At 43.5% G+C, this 19845-nt stretch overlaps 1 protein-coding gene across 1 annotated transcript; it reads right to left on the bottom strand.

The window, feature by feature from the left end:
- Positions 1 to 16280: 16280 nt before the first annotated feature.
- LOC124004902 (olfactory receptor 11A1-like) lies at positions 16281 to 17213 on the bottom strand. Its single transcript, XM_046313722.1, has one exon. The coding sequence runs from the start codon at positions 17211 to 17213 to the stop codon at positions 16281 to 16283; it is 933 nt and encodes a 310-aa protein (XP_046169678.1).
- Positions 17214 to 19845: the final 2632 nt, after the last annotated feature.

The raw sequence follows: 19845 nt of genomic DNA, 5'->3' as shown, positions 1-19845 counted from the left end.
GCTTCCCTAGTCCTGCAGTACACTTTCAGGGCTTATCGTCCCAGAGGAGATGACAGAAGTTGTCCCAAATGGCACACTACAACTGTTTTTCATCATTTTTACAGGATGGATGGAATACATTGTCCAATGTGTCTTATAAATACATAATGACCGTTCCTGGATTATTTTGGACACACATATCTCACAGTGACCCTGGACAAACAAGATTCCTTATTTCAAAAATGGTATCTGGCCATCTGTCAGATAGCTGGCACACAGACAGGTTGTTATAGCAGCAAAGGAGGGACCAACTCCATATTAATGCCCATGGTTTTGGAATGAGATGTTCGTGCAGGTGTCCACATGCCTTTGGTCATGTAGTGTATGTGTATGTACTGTATATATATTATTATTATTATTATATACAGTGGTTCCTCCTTTAAAAGTTGTGAGCTTACATCGCGGGACTTAGAGGTACCAAGCGTCACGGCTTCGTTGCTCAAGACCACCACAAGGGGGAGTTAGAGCACTCATTATTCATTTTACATTACATTTAAGTCATTTAGCAGACGCTCTTATCCAGAGCGACTTACAAATTGGTGCATTCACCTTATGACATCCAGTGGAACAGTCACTTTACAATAGTGCATCTAAATCTTAAAGGGGGGGGGTGAGAGGGATTACTTATCCTATCCTAGGTATTCCTTAAAGATGTGGGGTTTCAGGTGTCTCCGGAAGGTGGTGATTGACTCCGCTGTCCTGGCGTCGTGAGGGAGTTTGTTCCACCATTGGGGGGGCCAGAGCAGCGAACAGTTTTGACTGGGCTGAGCGGGAGCTGTACTTCCTCAGTGGTAGGGAGGCGAGCAGGCCAGAGGTGGATGAACGCAGTGCCCTTGTTTGGGTGTAGGGCCTGATCAGAGCCTGGAGGTACTGAGGTGCCGTTCCCCTCACAGCTCCGTAGGCAAGCACCATGGTCTTGTAGTGGATGCGAGCTTCAACTGGAAGCCAGTGGAGAGAACGGAGGAGCGGGGTGACGTGAGAGAACTTGGGAAGTTTGAACACCAGACGGGCTGCGGCGTTCTGGATGAGTTGAAGGGGTTTAATGGCACAGGCAGGGAGCCCAGCCAACAGCGAGTTGCAGTAATCCAGACGGGAGATGACAAGTGCCTGGATTAGGACCTGCGCCGCTTCCTGTGTGAGGCAGGGTCGTACTCTGCGGATGTGGTAGAGCATGAACCTACAGGAACGGGCCACCGCCTTGATGTTGGTTGAGAACGACAGGGTGTTGTCCAGGATCACGCCAAGGTTCTTAGCGCTCTGGGAGGAGGACACAATGGAGTTGTCAACCGTGATGGCGAGATCATGGAACGGGCAGTCCTTCCCCGGGAGGAAGAGCAGCTCCGTCTTGCCGAGGTTCAGCTTGAGGTGGTGATCCGTCATCCACACTGATATGTCTGCCAGACATGCAGAGATGCGATTCGCCACCTGGTCATCAGAAGGGGGAAAGGATAAGATTAATTGTGTGTCGTCTGCATAGCAATGATAGGAGAGACCAGGTGAGGTTATGACAGAGCCAAGTGACTTGGTGTATAGCGAGAATAGGAGAGGGCCTAGAACAGAGCCCTGGGGGACACCAGTGGTGAGAGCGCGTGGTGAGGAGACAGATTCTCGCCACGCCACCTGGTAGGAGCGACCTGTCAGGTAGGACGCAATCCAAGCGTGGGCCGCGCCGGAGATGCCCAACTCGGAGAGGGTGGAGGGGAGGATCTGATGGTTCACAGTATCGAAGGCAGCCGATAAATCTAGAAGGATGAGAGCAGAGGAGAGAGGGTTAGCTTTAGCAGTGCGGAGCGCCTCCGTGATACAGAGGAGAGCAGTCTCAGTTGAATGACTAGTCTTGAAACCTGACTGATTTGGATCAAGAAGGTCATTCAGAGAGAGATAGCGGGAGAGCTGGCCAAGGACGGCACGTTCAAGAGTTTTGGAGAGAAAAGAAAGAAGGGATACTGGTCTGTAATTGTTGACATCGGAGGGATCGAGTGTAGGTTTTTTCAGAAGGGGTGCAACTCTCGCTCTCTTGAAGACGGAAGGGACGTAGCCAGCGGTCAGGGATGAGTTGATGAGCGAGGTGAGGTAAGGGAGAAGGTCTCCGGAAATGGTCTGGAGAAGAGAGGGGATAGGGTCAAGCGGGCAGGTTGTTGGGCGGCCGGCCGTCACAAGACGCAAGATTTCATCTGGAGAGAGAGGGGAGAAATAGGTCAGAGCACAGGGTAGGGCAGTGTGAGCAGAACCAGCGGTGTCGTTTGACTTAGCAAACGAGGATCGGATGTCGTCGACCTTCTTTTCAAAATGGTTGACGAAGTCATCTGCAGAGAGGGAGGAGGGGGGGGAGGAGGATTCAGGAGGGAGGAGAAGGTGGCAAAGAGCTTCCTAGGGTTAGAGGCAGATGCTTGGAATTTAGAGTGGTAGAAAGTGGCTTTAGCAGCAGAGACAGAGGAGGAAAATGTAGAGAGGAGGGAGTGAAAGGATGCCAGGTCCGCAGGGAGGCGAGTTTTCCTCCATTTCCGCTCGGCTGCCCGGAGCCCTGTTCTGTGAGCTCGCAATGAGTCATCGAGCCACGGAGCGGGAGGGGAGGACCGAGCCGGCCTGGAGGATAGGGGACATAGAGTCAAAGGATGCAGAGAGGGAGGAGAGGAGGGTTGAGGAGGCAGAATCAAGAGATAGGTTGGAGAAGGTTTGAGCAGAGGGAAGAGATGATAGGATGGAAGAGGAGAGAGTAGCGGGAGAGAGAGAGCGAAGGTTGGGAGGGCGCGATACCATCCGAGTAGGGGCAGTGTGGGAGGTGTTGGATGAGAGCGAGAGGGAAAAGAATACAAGGTAGTGGTCGGAGACTTGGAGGGGAGTTGCAATGAGGTTAGTGGAAGAACAGCATCTAGTAAAGATGAGGTCGAGCGTATTGCCTGCCTTGTGAGTAGGGGGGGAAGGTGAGAGGGTGAGGTCAAAAGAGGAGAGGAGTGGAAAGAAGGAGGCAGAGAGGAATGAGTCAAAGGTAGAGAGGTGAGCCATCCTCAGGAAAGGAGCTTATCAAGGCATCAAGCTCATTGATGAACTCTCCGAGGGAACCTGGAGGGCGATAAATGATAAGGATGTTAAGCTTGAAAGGGCTGGTAACTGTGACAGCATGGAATTCAAAGGAGGCGATAGACAGATGGGTAAGGGGAGAAATAGAGAATGACCACTTGGGAGAGATGAGGATCCCGGTGCCACCACCCCGCTGACCAGAAGCTCTCGGGGTGTGCGAGAACACGTGGGCGGACGAAGAGGGAGCAGTAGGAGTAGCAGTGTTGTCTGTGGTGATCCATGTTTCCGTCAGTGCCAAGAAGTCGAGGTACTGGAGGGAGGCATAGGCTGAGATGAACTCTGCCTTGTTGGCCGCAGATCGGCAGTTCCAGAGGCTACCGGAGACCTGGAACTCCACGTGGGTCGTGCGCGCTGGGACCACCAGATTAGGATGGCCGCGGCCACGTGGTGTGGAGCGTTTGTATGGTCTGTGCAGAAAGGAGAGAACAGGGATAGACAGACACATAGTTGACAGGCTACAGAAGAGGCTACGCTAATGCAAAGGAGATTGGAATGACAAGTGGACTACACGTCTCGAATGTTCAGAAAGTTAAGCTTACGTAGCAAGAATCTTATTGACTAAAATGATTAAAATGATACAGTACTGCTGAAGTAGGCTAGCTGGCAGTGGGTGCGTTGTTGACACTACACTAATCAAGTCGTTCCGTTGAGTGTAATAGTTTCGACAGTGCTGCTATTCGGGGGCTAGCTGGCTAGCTAGCAGTGTTGTTTACGTTACGTTGCGTTAAAAGAACGACAATAGCTGGCTAGCTAACCTAGAAAATCGCTCTAGACTACACAATTATCTTTGATACAAAGACGGCTATGGGTCCCAAGGTTTTTATATGACCAATCATATCGAGTAGTTCCAATGACCAATTTGACGCAAGCCACCCATACTTGGTGGCTTTCTTCAATGAAGATGGCTGACAGAACATTACAGGGGAAGCAGATGTAACTATTTATAACGTCATAACGAGTCAAGCTAAAAATGTACAATTGAGAGGAATATGTTAGTTAATGTAGAGACAAATGATTGTGCATATATTTTTGTCATAAATGTGATTTATGAAGTTAACTGACTAGCTAACATTAGCCAGCTAGCTAGCTGGCGTTATGACATGAGTACAGTATGACATTGTAATTCTTGTTGTTTAATATTTTAGGGACTACTGAGAAAAGAGAAAAACATCCTGAGAAAACTAGCAAACCTGGCTGTCTTGGAAAACAGTGGATGTAAAGAATCTAGCTAGCTAAATAATTTACTGCAAATTTAATGTGCAATTGTGTAAGTTTGCCTTGCCGTGTGTCAGGACCCCGTTACGAACTCGGGTCTCCGGTGTGAGAAACAGTCACTTAGTAAACTGAGCCACTAATAGTCGGCAGAACCCAGAAGACGAGGCAGACACAGCAGTACTTGAGACGGTGATTTAATAAAGAAAAAGATCTTCAGGCAAAAATATAAATCCACAACGTCAAATGTAATTCCAAGAGAAAAAAATGTATATCGTCCAGGGCACAAGGAAAATCCACAAAGTGGTAAGAACAGCAGGGAAAGAACAAACCTCAAAAGAACAATACAAAATAAACAAGAACAAAACCAGAGTACCTCAAGAAAATCCAACTAGAGAAACAAAAGTTCACAGCATGGCTGGGTGCTAACATACAAACACCGACCAAAGAACTGAGGAACACTAAGGGTTTAAATACATTCAAGGGAAATGAGGCACAGGTGCAACTAATAACTAGAACAAGGGAAAAACAAAAGGTTGACCCACAATGGGGGCATCTAGTGACCAAAACCTGAACAATCTTGGACAAATCCTGACACCGTGCAATGCATCTGATGTAACATAGCTAACGTTAGCAAACTATTTACTTGCTTATTGTGTAGTGGAGGATACACATAACTGCATGCCTATGGATGTGTAACTAGCTACAGTAAGTAGCCGATCTGTGTATGCACCCCAAAACGTTAGGTTCCAAACTAATATTTGTCACGCCTTGGTCATTGTATTTTGTGTTTTTGTTATATGTTTGGGTAGGCCAGGGTGTGACATGGGTTTATATGTTGTATTCGTATTGGGGTTTTGTACTATTTGGGATTGCGGCTGATTAGGGGTGTGTCTAGTTAGGCTTGGCTGCCTGGGGCGATTCTCAATCAGAGTCAGGTGCTTGTCGTTGTCTCTGATTGAGAACCGTATTTAGACAGCCTGACTTTCGCTTTGTATTTTGTGGGTGTTTGTTCCTGTCTCTGTGTAGTAGTCACCAGATAGGCTGTAATTAGTTTCACATTCCGTTTTGTTGTTTTTGTATTTAGTTCAGTTATTTCATGTACCGTTTACTTTCATTAAAGTCATGAGTAACCTACACGCTGCATTTCGGTCTGACTCTCTTCTTACAACAGACGAAAGACGTTACAGAAACACCCACCACTCACAGACCGAGCAGCGTGTGAACTGGCAGGATCTAAAGGAGGACGTTATGGACGGCAGAAGCATGGATTATACGACGTGGTAAGAAATCGACAGGTGGGCGGCCGACCCAGAGAGAGTGCAGGCGCCCGCCTGGGATTCCCTACAGCAATGCGAAGAGGGCTATAGACGTATGGAGTCGAAAAGGAAAGCACGGCTATACATTGCGAAAACCGAAAGTAACGGGGGAAAGCGCAGAGAGAGAGTGGCTGAGTCAGGAGTCAGACCTGAGCCTACTCTCCCTGTTAATTGTGAGGAGCAGCAATATGAGGACTTCTGGTCATGGGAGGAGGAATTAGATGGAAAAGGACCCTGGGCGCAGCCGGGAGAATATCACCGTCCCAAGGAAGAAATAGAAGCAGCTAAAGCGGAGAGGCGCAGGTATGAGGAAGCAGCACGGCGACGCGGTTGGAAACCGGAAAGTCACTCCAAAAAATGTATTGGGTGGGGGCTAGAAGGGAGAATAGTTATGCCAGGTAGGAGACCTGCGCATACTCCCTGTGCTCACCGTTGGGCTAGAGAGACCGGGCAGGCACTGTGTTATCCTATGGAGCGCACAGTGTTTCCAGTGCGGGTGCAGAGCCAGCTGCGGCACATACCAGCCCTTCCTATTGGCCGGGCTAGAGTGGGCATCGAGACAGGTAAGCTTGGGCAGGCTCGGTGCTCAAGAGCTCCAGTGCGCCTGCACGGTCCGGTCTATCCAGAGCCACCTCTACACACCAGTCCTCCGGTAGCAGCTCCCCGCACCAGGCTTCCTGTGCGTGTCCTAGATCCAGTACCACCAGTTCCAGCACCACGCACCAGGCCTCCAGTGATGCCCCTCTGTCCCGAGATGCTCCTCTGTCCTGAGCTGCCCCTCTGTCCTGAGCTGCCCCTCTGTCCCGAGCTGCCCCTCTGACCCGAGCTGCCCCTCAGTTATGTGGGGATCTGGGTGAGGACTATTAGGCCATGGTCGGCGGAGAAGATGGATTATCCCAGGACGCGAAGGGGAGGAAATAGGACATTTATGGAGTGGGGTCCACGTCCCGAGCCAGAACCGCCACCACGGACAGACGCCCACCCGGACCCTCCCTATGCTCTTGAGGTGTGTCCCGGAGTCCGCACCTTATGTGGGGGGGGGGGGGGGGGGGGTCCTGTCACGCCTTGGTCATTGTATTTTGTGTTTTTGTTATATGTTTGGGTAGGCTAGGGTGTGACATGGGTTTATATGTTGTATTCGTATTGGGGTTTTGTATTATTTGGGATTGCGGCTGATTAGGGGTGTGTCTAGTTAGGCTTGGCTGCCTGGGGCAATTCTCAATCAGAGTCAGGTGCTCATCGTTGTCTCTGATTGAGAACCGTATTTAGACAGCCTGACTTTCGCTTTGTATTTTGTGGGTGTTTGTTCCTGTCTCTGTGTAGTAGTCACCAGATAGGCTGTAATTAGTTTCACGTTCCGTTTTGTTGTTTTGTATTTAGTTCAGTTATTTCATGTACCGTTTACTTTCATTAAAGTCATGAGTAACCTACACGCTGCATTTCGGTCTGACTCTCTTCTTACAACAGATGAACGACGTTACAATATTCATACCAATCTATGAACCTTAGCTATCATAGTTGTTGTGTCAACGTCAGGTCTGAAAGGCATTAATGAAGCCTATGGATTGAATATAATATAATAACTTTGTGCCAAGTATGCAAGTCCTATATGCATGTACTGTAGTTATTACCACGCATGAGAGCCCCACATTGTAGCCTGTACAGTGAATATATTCACTGATCACATACTCTTCCTTGGCAAATAAAGGTGTGGTTCAGGTATGATTCTCTGAGACATTCTTTTTCAGTCATATCCAATACCAGGTGTATCAAACTCCAGTCTTTGAATGATGCTGTGTCTGCATGTATGTATTACAAGTATACACTTCAACAGTGTTTACCACTCCTGCTCCCGGGACATAAATTATTACACATTGTAACCACACAATAGACTAGAAACATGATTTAAGTAAAGGCTGATTTGTAATTCATATAAAACAGAAAGAAGATGCATATCTCACTACCTTCATCTGCATTAATCTGAGGACACAGGATAGTATTTCAATGAGATACTTAATTTCAACCAGTGGAGAATGTGAAACACTTTATGGAAAGAAGTTCATTTCCAGGTGTTATAAATACACAATACATGCATTATAATTATCATAATTGTGATATTATAAATAAAAATTCAATCTGTACTTCAATGCACATATGGTGTGCATTATAAAACGAGGAAGAAAGACGAGATGGGGGGAGAGGTGTAGAAGACAGAAAGGGAAATAGGTAAGAACAGAGGCAGACAGCATATGATTAATGAATTACAGTGCTACCCTAGTATTCTCTCAGTTCACCACAATTACAGTGTCTCTAGCGGTGTCTCCTAACCAGCCTTGGGCCCCCAGGTAGCCCGAAGGTTATCTTAAGAGCGGGTGAGGTGGCCATGACAGGCCTGGCTATCTCTCTCACATCAAAACATACTTGCAGACGAGACTTATGGATAGAGAGAGTATGATTAAGCCTTGTTTTTTTATTCTAACACAGTCATTCATCATAATCATCAGGAGGTGAAATGCAAAACTGAGCGTGGATCATTAACTCTAGAACTACTACATCTCTACCTGTATTTCAATGTAAAGCATCTCTTTAATAATACTTCCTGTTGACCTGGCCTCTCGCCTATGATCATGATGTGCCCTCTGTGTCAGCCAGTTCAGATGCGGGAGGGGTTCACTGACACAGCTAATATAACCTAGAGGAATTAGGGAGAAGGCGGTGAGGAATGAAGTGAAGGAGAGAGACTGTTATTGTGTGTATTGTCTCACCTGGTGTCCAAACTAAGTGTCCAAAGAGTACTTTATGATGCTTGATGATGACTTGATCATTTTAATCAGCTGTGTAGTACTAAGGCAAAATCAAAAATGTGCTCAGGTGTTTGGAGAATTCCGATATGCCACAGCTGGTGAGGTGTTATGTGTACCTCTTTATTTAAAGGGTGATTATTCCAACTCTCTGTGAAATGTTGCAGATCTGCCCACAGACGAGGTAGGGACAAATATCCCACACAGAAGAGATGGATGAAATTCGACAGGTCAATGTATCCTTCTTCCTCCAAACTGTGCATGTGAGACAGGTTCCATGTACATCAAGACAGGCAGAGAGGAAGAGAGAAAAAGAACACAGAACAGTTTAATTACCTCTGGTTATGGACACTTTTGCCAGCAATAAAGCTTCCGCGGCCTGATCCTCGGACAGTGAACATCTGGCAATAACTATATTTTCATTTTCGACCACTTGATCAGCTCGCACTCTGAAGTAAAGAAAATAGCTTCTTATTGATGTATATGAAAGCAATCACTGCGATATGACACTTCAATCTAAATCATCAGATGTCATTTTCAGGATACGTCAATACAGCACAGAAATATTAATATTATTGTGGTTGTTCATTAGTATACTTACCTGCTGTATCTTTAAAAAAAGCATTGGAATTAAAAGTGAAATGTTTAACCTATTAACCTACTTCATTATTTATGTATTACCAGTTGATGATGAACAACTCCAATTTCATACATCATCGAATATTGTCTTGGAATAAGTAAGAATAAAAAGGTTAGATTTGATGGAGACATCATACGTCTTAATACCTTATCAATGTATGATTTGTATCAATGTGGACTAGACACAGGGGTGCAGGGGAGCAGAGAAACAGAGTAGGGGAACAGAGCATTTTTGCAGAGCAATGCAACAATGCTGGATCATTCTGGCAATGATACTTGCACCATCTACACATGGCCCATTGTTCTGCTGACATATCAGAATAGCATTCCCTGACAGACATATTGTGTTCTTTCATCCTTCTGTAAACAAAGCTAACCGTTACACTGTAATGAAATATGATTATACATCGACAATGAAACAAATACGACATGGCCTGCTTATGAGTTGCTAGTTATATATACAGTATTACATTTACACAACTATTCAGACCCTTCACTCAGTACTTTGTTGAAGCACCTTTAGCAGCGATTACAGCCTCATGTCTTCTTGGGTATGATGCTACAAGCTTGGCACAACATTCTTTACCATTCTGGCCATCATATTTGCCACCAATGCTCTTTATAGGACGCATCACTGCACTCCTTTATCCTCTGTAAACTAGTCATCTCTGTATACTCTTCGCAAGACCCACTGGTTGGTGCTTATTTATAAAACCCTCCTAGGCGGCACTCCCCTGTCTGAGATATCTACTGCAGCCCTCATCCTCCACATACAACACCCGTTCTGCCAGTCACATTCTGTTAAAGGTCCCCTAATCCCACACATCCCTGGGTCGCTGCAGCTAGCGACTGGAAGAGCTGCAAACACCCTCAAATCTCTTCATTCAAAAATTCAATCATAGACACTCTTACTCACAGTTGTGGCTGCTCTGCGTGATGTATTGTTGTCTCTACCTTCTTGCCGTGTGTGCTGTTGTCTGTGCCAAATAATGTTTGTGTGACATGTTTTGTGCTGCTGCCATGTTGTGTTGCTACCATGCTGTGTTGTCAGGTGTTGCTGCCATGCTATGTTGTTGTCTTAGGTCTCTCTTTATGTAGTGTTGTGTTGTCTCTCTTGTCGTGACATGTGTTTTGTCCTATATTTTTACTTAATAAATTACAAAAATTCATCCCAGCCCCCATCCCTGCAGGAGGCCTTTTGCCTTTTGGTAGGCCGTCATTGTAAAAACTAATTTGTTCTTAAAACCTGTTCGGGATAGGGGGCAACATTTTCACATTTGGATGAAAGCGTGCCCAGAGTAAACTGCCTGCTACTCAGTCCCAGTTGCTAATATATTTATGTTATTAGTAGATTTGGATAGAAAACACGCTGAAGTTTCTAAAACTGTTTGAATGATGTCTGTGAGTATAACAGAACTCATATGGCAGGCGAAAACCTGAGAAAAATCCTACCAGGAAGTGGGAAATCTGTGGTTTGTAGTTTTTCAACGCTTGGCCTATTGAATAAACAGTGTCTATGGGGTCAAATTGCACTTCCTAAGACTTCCACTAGATGTCAACAGTCTTTAGAACGTTGTTTGAGGCTACTACTGTAAAGAAGGGACTCATAAGGGCTCTGAGTCAGTGGTCTGACAGAGTGCCACAAGCTCGTGACGCTCGTTCACGTGAGAGGTAGTTCGCATTCCATTGCATTTCTGAAGCCAGAGGAATTCTTCGGTTGGAACATTATTGAAGATTTATGTTAAAAACATCCTAAAGATTTATTCTATACATCGTTTGACATGTTTCTACGGACTGTAACGGAACTTTTGGACTTTTCGTCTGGACCTTGATCTCGCGCTTCATGAAGATGGATTACTGGGCTGAACGCGCTAACAACAAGGAGGAATTTGGACATAAATGATAAACTTTATCGAACAAATCAAACATTTATTGTGGAACTGAGATTCCTGGGAGTGCATTCTGATGAAGATCATCAAAGGTAAGTGAATATTTATAATGCTATTTCTGACTAATGTTGACTCCACAACATGGCAGATATTTCTTTGACTGGTTTGGTCTCTGAGCGCCGTACTCAGATTATTGCATGGTGTGCTTTTTCCATAAAGTTTTTTTGAAATCTGACACAGCGGTTGCATTAAGGAGAAGTCTATCTTTAATTCTGTGAATAACACTTGTATCTTTTATCAATGTTTATTATAAGTATTTTTGTAAATTGATGTGGCTCTCTGCAAAATCATCGGATGTTTTGGAAGCAAACCATTACTGAACGTAACGCGCCAATGTAAACTGAGATTTTTGGATATAAATATGCACTTTATCGAACAAAACATATGTCACGTTCTGACCTTAGTTCCTTTATTATGTCTTTGTGTTAGTTTGGTCAGGGCGCGTGTTGGGGTGGGTAGTCTATGTTCTTTTTTCTATGTTGTGTTTATGTGTTTGGCCTGGTATGGTTCTCAATCAGAGGCAGGTGTCGTTCATTGTCTCTGATTGAGAATCATACTTAGGTAGCCTGTTTTCCCCATTTTAGTTGTGGGTGATTGTTTTTGTCTCTGTGCCTTCACCAGACAGAACTGTTTTGTTTTTCGTGTCTGTCTTTCACTTTGTTATTTTGTATTTTTGTGTGCAGTGTCTTTTCATTAAAAATGACGAACACTTACCACGCTGAACATTGGTCCGATCTGTCATACTCCTCGTCAGAGGAAGACGAATTTCGTTACAACATACATGTATTGTGTAACATGATGTCCTATGAGTGTCAACTGATGAAGATCATCAAAGATTAGTGATTAATTGTATCTATATTTCTTTTTGTGACTCCTTTCTTTGGCTGGAAAAATGGCTGTGTGTGTATTTGTGACTTGGCTCTGACCTAACATAATCATATGTTGTGCTTTTGCTGTAAAGCCTTTTAGAAATCGGAAACGATGGGTAGATTAAAAATAAGTTTCTTTCATTTGGTGTATTGCACATGTTAATGTGTGAAAGTTACATATTTAAAAAATATATTTTTGAATTTGGCGTGCTGCCTTTTCAGTGGAATGTTGGGGGTGCTGCTAGCGGAACCTTTAGCCATAAGAGTGCTTGTTGAGTGCTGCAGAGATGGTTGTCCTTCTGGAAGGTTCTCCCATCTCCACAGAGGAACTCTGGAGCTCTGTCATAGTCAACTCCCTGACCAATGCCCTGGAAGAGTATCGGTGGTTCCAAACTTCTTCCATTTAAGAATGTTGGGAGGCCACTGTGTTCTTGAGGACCTTCAAAGCTGCAGAAATGTTTTGCTACCCTTTCCCAGATCTGTGCCTCGACACAATACTGTCTCAGAGCTCTACGGACAATTCCTTCGACCTCATGGCTTGGTTTCTGCTCTGACATGCACTGTCAAATGTGAGACCTTATGTAGACAGGTGTATGCCTTTCCAAATCATGTCCAATCAATTGAATTTAGCACAGGTGGACTCCAATCAAGTTGTAGGAATTTCTCAAGGATGATCAATGGAAACAGGATGCAACTGAGCTAAATTTGAGTGTCTGAATAATTATGTAAATAAGTTATCTGTTTTTTATTTTATACATTTGCATACATTTCTGTTTATACTTGGGTACTATTGTTTGTACAGATGAATGTGGTACCTTAATAAGGCGTTTGGAAATTGCTCCCAAGGATGAACCAGACTTGTGGAGGTCTACAATTTTTTTGAATGATTTCTTTTGATTTTCGCATGATGTCAAGCAAAGAGGCGCTGAGGTTGAAGGTAGGCCTTGAAATACATCCACAGGTACACATCCAATTGACTCATTATGTCAATTAGCCTATCGGAAGCTTCTAAAACCATGACATAATTATCGGGAATTTTCCAAGTTGTCTAAAGGCACAGGACCCACAGGAATTTTGACCCACAGAACTTTTGACCCACAGAAACCCACAGGAATTGTGATACAGCGAAATAATCTGTCTGTAAACAATTGTTGGAAAAATTACTTGGGTCCAAAGTAGATTGTTTTTGTCCTAACGAACTTGCCCAAACTGTAGTTTGTTAACAATAAAGTTGTGGATTGGTTGAATAGCTAGTTTTAATGACTCCATCCTAGGTGTATGTTTATTTTATTTTATTTCACCTTTATTTAACATGGTAGGCTAGTTGAGAACAAGTTCTCATTTGCAACTGCAACCTGGCCAAGATAAAGCATAGCAGTGTGAACAGACAACACAGAGTTACACATGGAGTAAACAATTAACAAGTCAATAATACAGTAGAAAAAAGGAGAGTCTATATACATTGTGTGCAAAAGGCATGAGGAGGTAGGTGAATAATTACAATTTTGTAGATTAACACTGGAGTGATAAATGACCAGATGGTCATGTACAGGTAGAGATATTGGTGTGCAAAAGAGCAGAAATTAAAATAAATAAAAACAGTATGGAGATGAGGTAGGTAAAAATGGGTGGGCTATTTACCGATAGACTATGTACAGCGGCAGCAATCGGTTAGCTGCTCAGATAGCAGATGTTTGAAGTTGGTGAGGGAGATAAAAGTCTCCAACTTCAGCGATTTTTGCAATTCGTTCCAGTCACAGGCAGCAGAGAACTGGAACGAAAGGCGGCCGAATGAGGTGTTGGCTTTAGGGATGATCAGTGAGATGCACCTGCTGGAGCGCGTGTTACGGGTGGGTGTTGCCATCGTGAACTGAGATAAGGCGGAGCTTTACCTAGCATGGACTTGTAGATGACCTGGAGCCAGTGGGTCTGGCGACGAATATGTAGCGAGGGCCAGCCGACTAGAGCATACAGGTCGCAGTGGTGGGTGGAATAAGGTGCTTTAGTGACAAAACGGATGGCACTGTGATAAACTGCATCCAGTTTGCTGAGTAGGGTGTTGGAAGCAATTTTGTAGATGACATCACCGAAGTCGAGGATCGGTAGGATAGTCAGTTTTACTAGGGTAAGTTTGGCGGCGTGAGTGAAGGAGGCTTTGTTGCGGAATAGAAAGCAGACTCTTGATTTGATTTTCGATTGGAGATGTTTGATATGAGTCTGGAAGGAGAGTTTACAGTCTAGCCAGACACCTAGGTACTTATAGATGTCCACATTATCAAGGTCGGAACCATCCAGGGTGGTGATGCTGGTCAGGCGTGCGGGTGCAGGCAGCGAACGGTTGAAAAGCATGCATTTGGTTTTACTAGCGTTTAAGAGCAGTTGGAGGCCACGGAGGGAGTGTTGTATGGCATTGAAGCTTGTTTGGAGGTTAGATAGCACAGTGTCCAAGGACGGGCCGGAAGTATATAGAATGCTGTCGTCTGCGTACAGGTGGATCAGGGAATCGCCCGCAGCAAGAGCAACATCATTGATATATACAGAGAAAAGAGTTGGCCCGAGAATTGAACCCTGTGGCACCCCCATAGAGACTGCCAGAGGACCGGACAGCATGCCCTCCGATTTGACACACTGAACTCTGCCTGCAAAGTAATTGGTGTAATTGGTGTAAACTTCCTACTTCAACTGTATGTCGCTCAAGCCCATTCTCCCCAATTAAGTTGCCACCAACCTCCTGTGGAGTGAACATATATTTAAGAATTAAGCAGAAACAGACTGGCCAGGTAATTACGGCAAATGCCAGATGGGTCATTCCTTTAGCTCAGCGCCCAGTCTAAAAAGTTTGCAAGCGTAGAGATAGATATAGGACTCAAGTGGCCAAACGTCACTAGAGTAGTAACTGGGTGGGACTTCATATGGGTTAAGGAAGGATCACAAACATTCCATAACTGCAGGTGGCAATAAATAGCAAAACTTGGCTTCATACCTGTTAAAAAACTTGTAGAAGTAGAAGAAGGAAATGGACTACTTCAAAATGGAGTATGGCGCTTCCAGTGATCTTAGACGCCATGCAGCCCATATTGGGCTGATCTTCCTCATTGTACATGAATCTCTTTCAAAAATGCATTTGAAGCATTTTAATTTACAATAAATAATGCAATGTTTTATTCAGTGTAGCATGACTAAATGAATAAACAACTGTTTGATCAAGAAATTGTATTCATCCCTTTTATTTTACAGGAAGTTATGGGTATTTCACTTGCTAATTCAAATTTCATCTAAATATCAAAAGGATCTGCTAGAACTGTCACTTCTAGAATAATACTTTATTGCCCATTTGTTGAAACAGAATTTATTACATAATTTTACTTTGTCCCCAACCCCACTGAAACACACATACATGTCCATTGACATGCTAGAAGAACACACAGCAGCATCACTCATTTGACTTTACAACAGTAAAATACATTTAAAAGAAATGCAGAAGAATTCACAGAAATAGAATGCAACACAAAGGAGAAGAGATTGGGTTGATGATAAAAACACATGTATAAATATTCAGTTCTAGCAGATGATCCTGTCAGACCTGGGATTTAAACCATCAACCCTGCCCTGCTGCGGTAATATCTAAAGTCATAATTGGTACCAGTTTAGGTTCAGATTTACGATGAGGAAAATCAAGAGTTCGGAAATATTCTTCTTATAATTTTTGTAACACATGTCCTGATCTTCTTGGTCCTAATACCATATATGATAGGGTGTACCAGTGGTGGGAAAATAATGAACTGTACTGCTATTAATACATTAACCTCTGTGCCTGTTGTAAACAACAGCAAAAAGGATGGCTTGCTGAGAAGTTGATGAATATGTTCTAGTGGGGAGAACACACATTAAAAGTCTTCTTTCATTACTCCTTTGAGGCTTTACTATTTTGACATATGAGAGCACAACTAACACAAAACGTAAAACCACTAGACTTGATATGGTAGATATACAGTACCACACAGGCTGCTCAGCTCACTTTCAAAACAGGAGAGTTTAACAATTGCTTAGTCATCACAAAAAAAACATAGATTGTGATAAACATTTGATGGGCCAAGAGAACAGAGGTGGCAGAGCTGGTTGGGGTGTAGGGTCGTCCCAAAGATCCCTGTTAGCATCTGTTTGAGCACAACCTGAAGGTAGGGAGGGCAGCGCCCCTTGATGCTCTGTAGTTATGCAGTTAACTAGCTAATATGACACAAAACATTCTCAGTTACAATACATTATAAACTTGAATCATTGGTCTACAGAGAAATTATGGCAAAATTATACATATTTGCACAGTCAATGATAGCAACTATAAGTAACAAAACACAATTCAATATAATCTGTTTATGTTTTAGGGTAAAGTCCTAGTACCTTTTTACAAGCCTGCCTGATATTAACCATCCTAATGCCATACATAATAGGATTGAAAAGTGGTGGACACATCAGAAAATAAACTAATAAAATAGTGCGAAGTATAGGTGGAAGATGTGCAGTTTCATATCTGCCTTGTAGAATCACAAATAAACAGCCAAATAAGAAGTTCAGCAAAGAGGCTAAATGTGGTGTACAGGTGTTAAATGCTTTCTGTTTCGTCTCTTTAGAAGACTTTAAACATATTCGTAGAATTCTTACATATGAGTATATGGTAGGAAATAAAGTACAAGAAAAAGAAAGCGCAGTGACAACAAGACCCCATATGTTATTCAGCATAGTATTTGAACAGGCAAGCTTGACGACTGTGTAGTTGTCACAATACACTCTGTCTAGAATGTTACCACAAAATTGCAGTCGCAAACTCAGGGAGATAATGATGGCGTTGATGAAAAAAGAATACACCCAGGGCAGTAGAATTAAGCCACAGATTATTTTAGGTGTCATAATATTGTTATACTGTAGAGGATAACAAATAGAGATGTACCTGTCATAGGACATAACTGCTAAATTACAAAATTCTGTTATAGCATATGTGTACAACACATAAATCTGGAGATAACAATAAAGAAGGGAAATATCATGTGTGTCAGACAGCAAGTAAAACATGAGAGCAGGAAACAAACCAGTGCTCCCATACAACTGATTAACAAACAAAGCACATAGAAACATATACATGGGTTCATGAAGGCTTCTTTCAATGCAGATAACTCCAATAAGTAAAGCATTGGCAAGAATGATGACAAAATATAAAACAGTTACTACAGTAAAGTAGCAATACTTCAATTGTCCGATATCACCGTATGCAGCAAGCCTGAAGACCTCGTAGTGAGTAGAGTTTTCCATGGTCCTGGGAGTTGGTAAAGATGTGCTGTCAATGTTTGAAGAAGAGGAGCAAATCCTCCTACTGAAGCTTAAATATATATTAAAATCATGAAATCATAAACATCAAACAACCTAAATGGATAATTCCTTGACTTGTTCATTCAGAGATACATTTGCTCACATCTATACTCACCAATTCAGACAGCTTTAGATTCTTCTGATAAAATAATTCATTTCCTAAAACAAACAATATTATACGTTGTATCCGGCACTCATGTTACTTATCAAAATGAAATGGAAAATAAATAATTGATTACCTGTAAAGTATGCTAAATCCAACATTTTGACAGACCATTGCTAATCCATGATGACCTGCTTAAACTCCTCAAACGATTCCTATACTTATATATATGTTAAAAAAAACACCTGCCATGGTGTGATAGGCAAGTGTACACCAATACCTGGGGAAAATGAGATATTCTCAGAGTCAAGGAAACCGTCCAGAGAAAAACAGACACCATTTTGTAACACAGGCCCTCTAGGGAGAAGGTGCAAAGACTTTCTTAAAATCTATACAAACTACAGTAACTCATAGAGAAAAGTAGATTACACAAGGCATGTACAACTGATGTGAAATGGCTAGCTTGTTGGCAGTGCTGTCTTTTGTTCAATCGGTGACGTCACTCTTTCTGAGACCTAGAAGTAGTTGTTTCCCTTGCTCTGCAAGGGCCGTGGCTTTTGTGGATTGACAGGTAACGATGCTTCGTGGGTGACGGTTCTTGATGTGGTCAGAGGGTCCCTGGTTTTAGCCTAGGTTGGGGTAAGGCAGGGGTTGGAAGCAATACTGTTACAGTACACATGGTAAGAGGGACATGTGTACTGGTAGGCTTTGTTAGTGGCCTATGATGCTGTTACAACAATGTATGATCGGGGACTACAGGAAAAGGAGAGCCGAGCATTCACCCATAGATGTGGCTAAAGTGGAGCAGGTTGAGAGCTTCAATTCCTTGGTGTCCACATCAGAAACAAACAAACAAACATGGTCCAAACACACCAAGACACTCGTGAAGAGGGCACGACAATGCCTATTCCCCCTCAGGAGACTGAAAATATTTGGCATTGGTCCTCAGATCCTCAAAAAGTTTTACAGCTGCACCATCGAGAGCATCCTGACCGGTTGCATCACTGCCTGGTATGGCAACTGCTCGGCCTCTGACCGCAAGGCGCAACAGAGGGTACTGCGTACAGCCCATTACATCACTGGGGCCAAGCTTCCTGTTATCCAGCACCTCTAAACCACGCTGTGTCAGAGGAAGGTCCTAAAAATTGCCAAAGACTCCAACCACCTTAGTCATAGACTGTTCTCTCTGGTACCGCACGACAAACGATACCGGAGCGCCAAGTCTAGGTCCAAAATCATTTTTAACTTCTTCTACCCCCAAACCATAAGACTCCTGGACATCTAATCATATCGCTACCCAGACTATTTGTATTGAACCCCCCCCCCCCTTTATGCTGCTGCTACTCGCTGTTTATTATCCATGCGTAGTCACTTTACCCCTACCTACATGTACAAACTAACCAGTACTCCGGCATGTTGACTTAGTACCGGTGGCCTCATTATTGTTATTTTATTGTTGCTCTTTTCTTTTTTACTTTAGTTAATTTAATATATATTTTTCTTAACTCTTATTTTTCTTAAAACTAAATTGTTGTTTGAGGGCTTGTAAGCAAGAATTTCACAGTAAGGTCTTCATCTGTTTAATTCGGTGCATGTGACAAATACAATTTGATTTTATTTGATGTGTTGGGACCTTCTAGCCTGGCACTTCGACAAAATGTAGAAGAATTATGTGACATCACCAACCTGCTGTGTAGGCAATGCTATCAGCTCTCACATTAACCTTCCAGGAGTTTGTGTTCTATGTACTGTGCATAATAAATAAATAATTCAGTCGAACCAATGCAAAGCTTCTGACAAAGGGAAGGTTACCCAGACGCAGATCAAGTCTACTCCTGGACTAAAACACACTGTCAATGGAGATTCTCTATTGAGCAATTTTTATTCTATTTATTCTATGACCAGTCTTGATCTGCGTCCTGTAATTCAGGGAGGTAGCTGGGTACTGTTGAGGGGCTACCTTGCTAGCTATAGTCAGAATGAGGGTGCAACACAACAGTCTGAGGAGAGGTCATCATTGGTAGCCTGGACCCACATATTTTTGTGCTATCATTCTAGCTCCTTGTCATGATTGGCATGACAAGGGGTGGACTAATAGCACAAACATACTGGTACCCAGAATATACAGTTAGGGTACTGTCGTTTTTCCTGACCATTTGATCTAACCAGGGAAAACATAGAATAACTCAGCAGCCTGAGTCCTAGCTATAGTCTAAAACCTAGGCCCAAAGCTTTTCCTGCTCAGGTAAAAGTGATGATCCTTATTATCACTCTTGGCTTCTTTAGACCTACAGTACACTTTCCGTGCCTATCCAACCAGAGGGGATGACAGAATGCATGAGTCTCAAATGGCACCCTATTGCCTTTATAGTGCACTACTTTTGACGAGAGGCTTCTGGCTAATATAGGGAATAGGGAATATATATATAGGGAATAGGTTACCATTTGGGATGCAATCAAGACCAGCCGTGC

This window comes from Oncorhynchus gorbuscha, linkage group LG19 (genome assembly GCF_021184085.1).
Source record: "Oncorhynchus gorbuscha isolate QuinsamMale2020 ecotype Even-year linkage group LG19, OgorEven_v1.0, whole genome shotgun sequence".
NCBI classification, from domain to species: Eukaryota; Metazoa; Chordata; class Actinopteri; order Salmoniformes; family Salmonidae; genus Oncorhynchus; species Oncorhynchus gorbuscha.
This window is presented reverse-complemented; position numbering and strand designations above follow the sequence as displayed.

Coding starts and splice junctions, on each gene's coding strand:
- LOC124004902 (XM_046313722.1), bottom strand. CDS start 17,213: ATGGAAAACTCTACTCACTACGAGGTCTTCAGGCTTGCTGCATACGGT.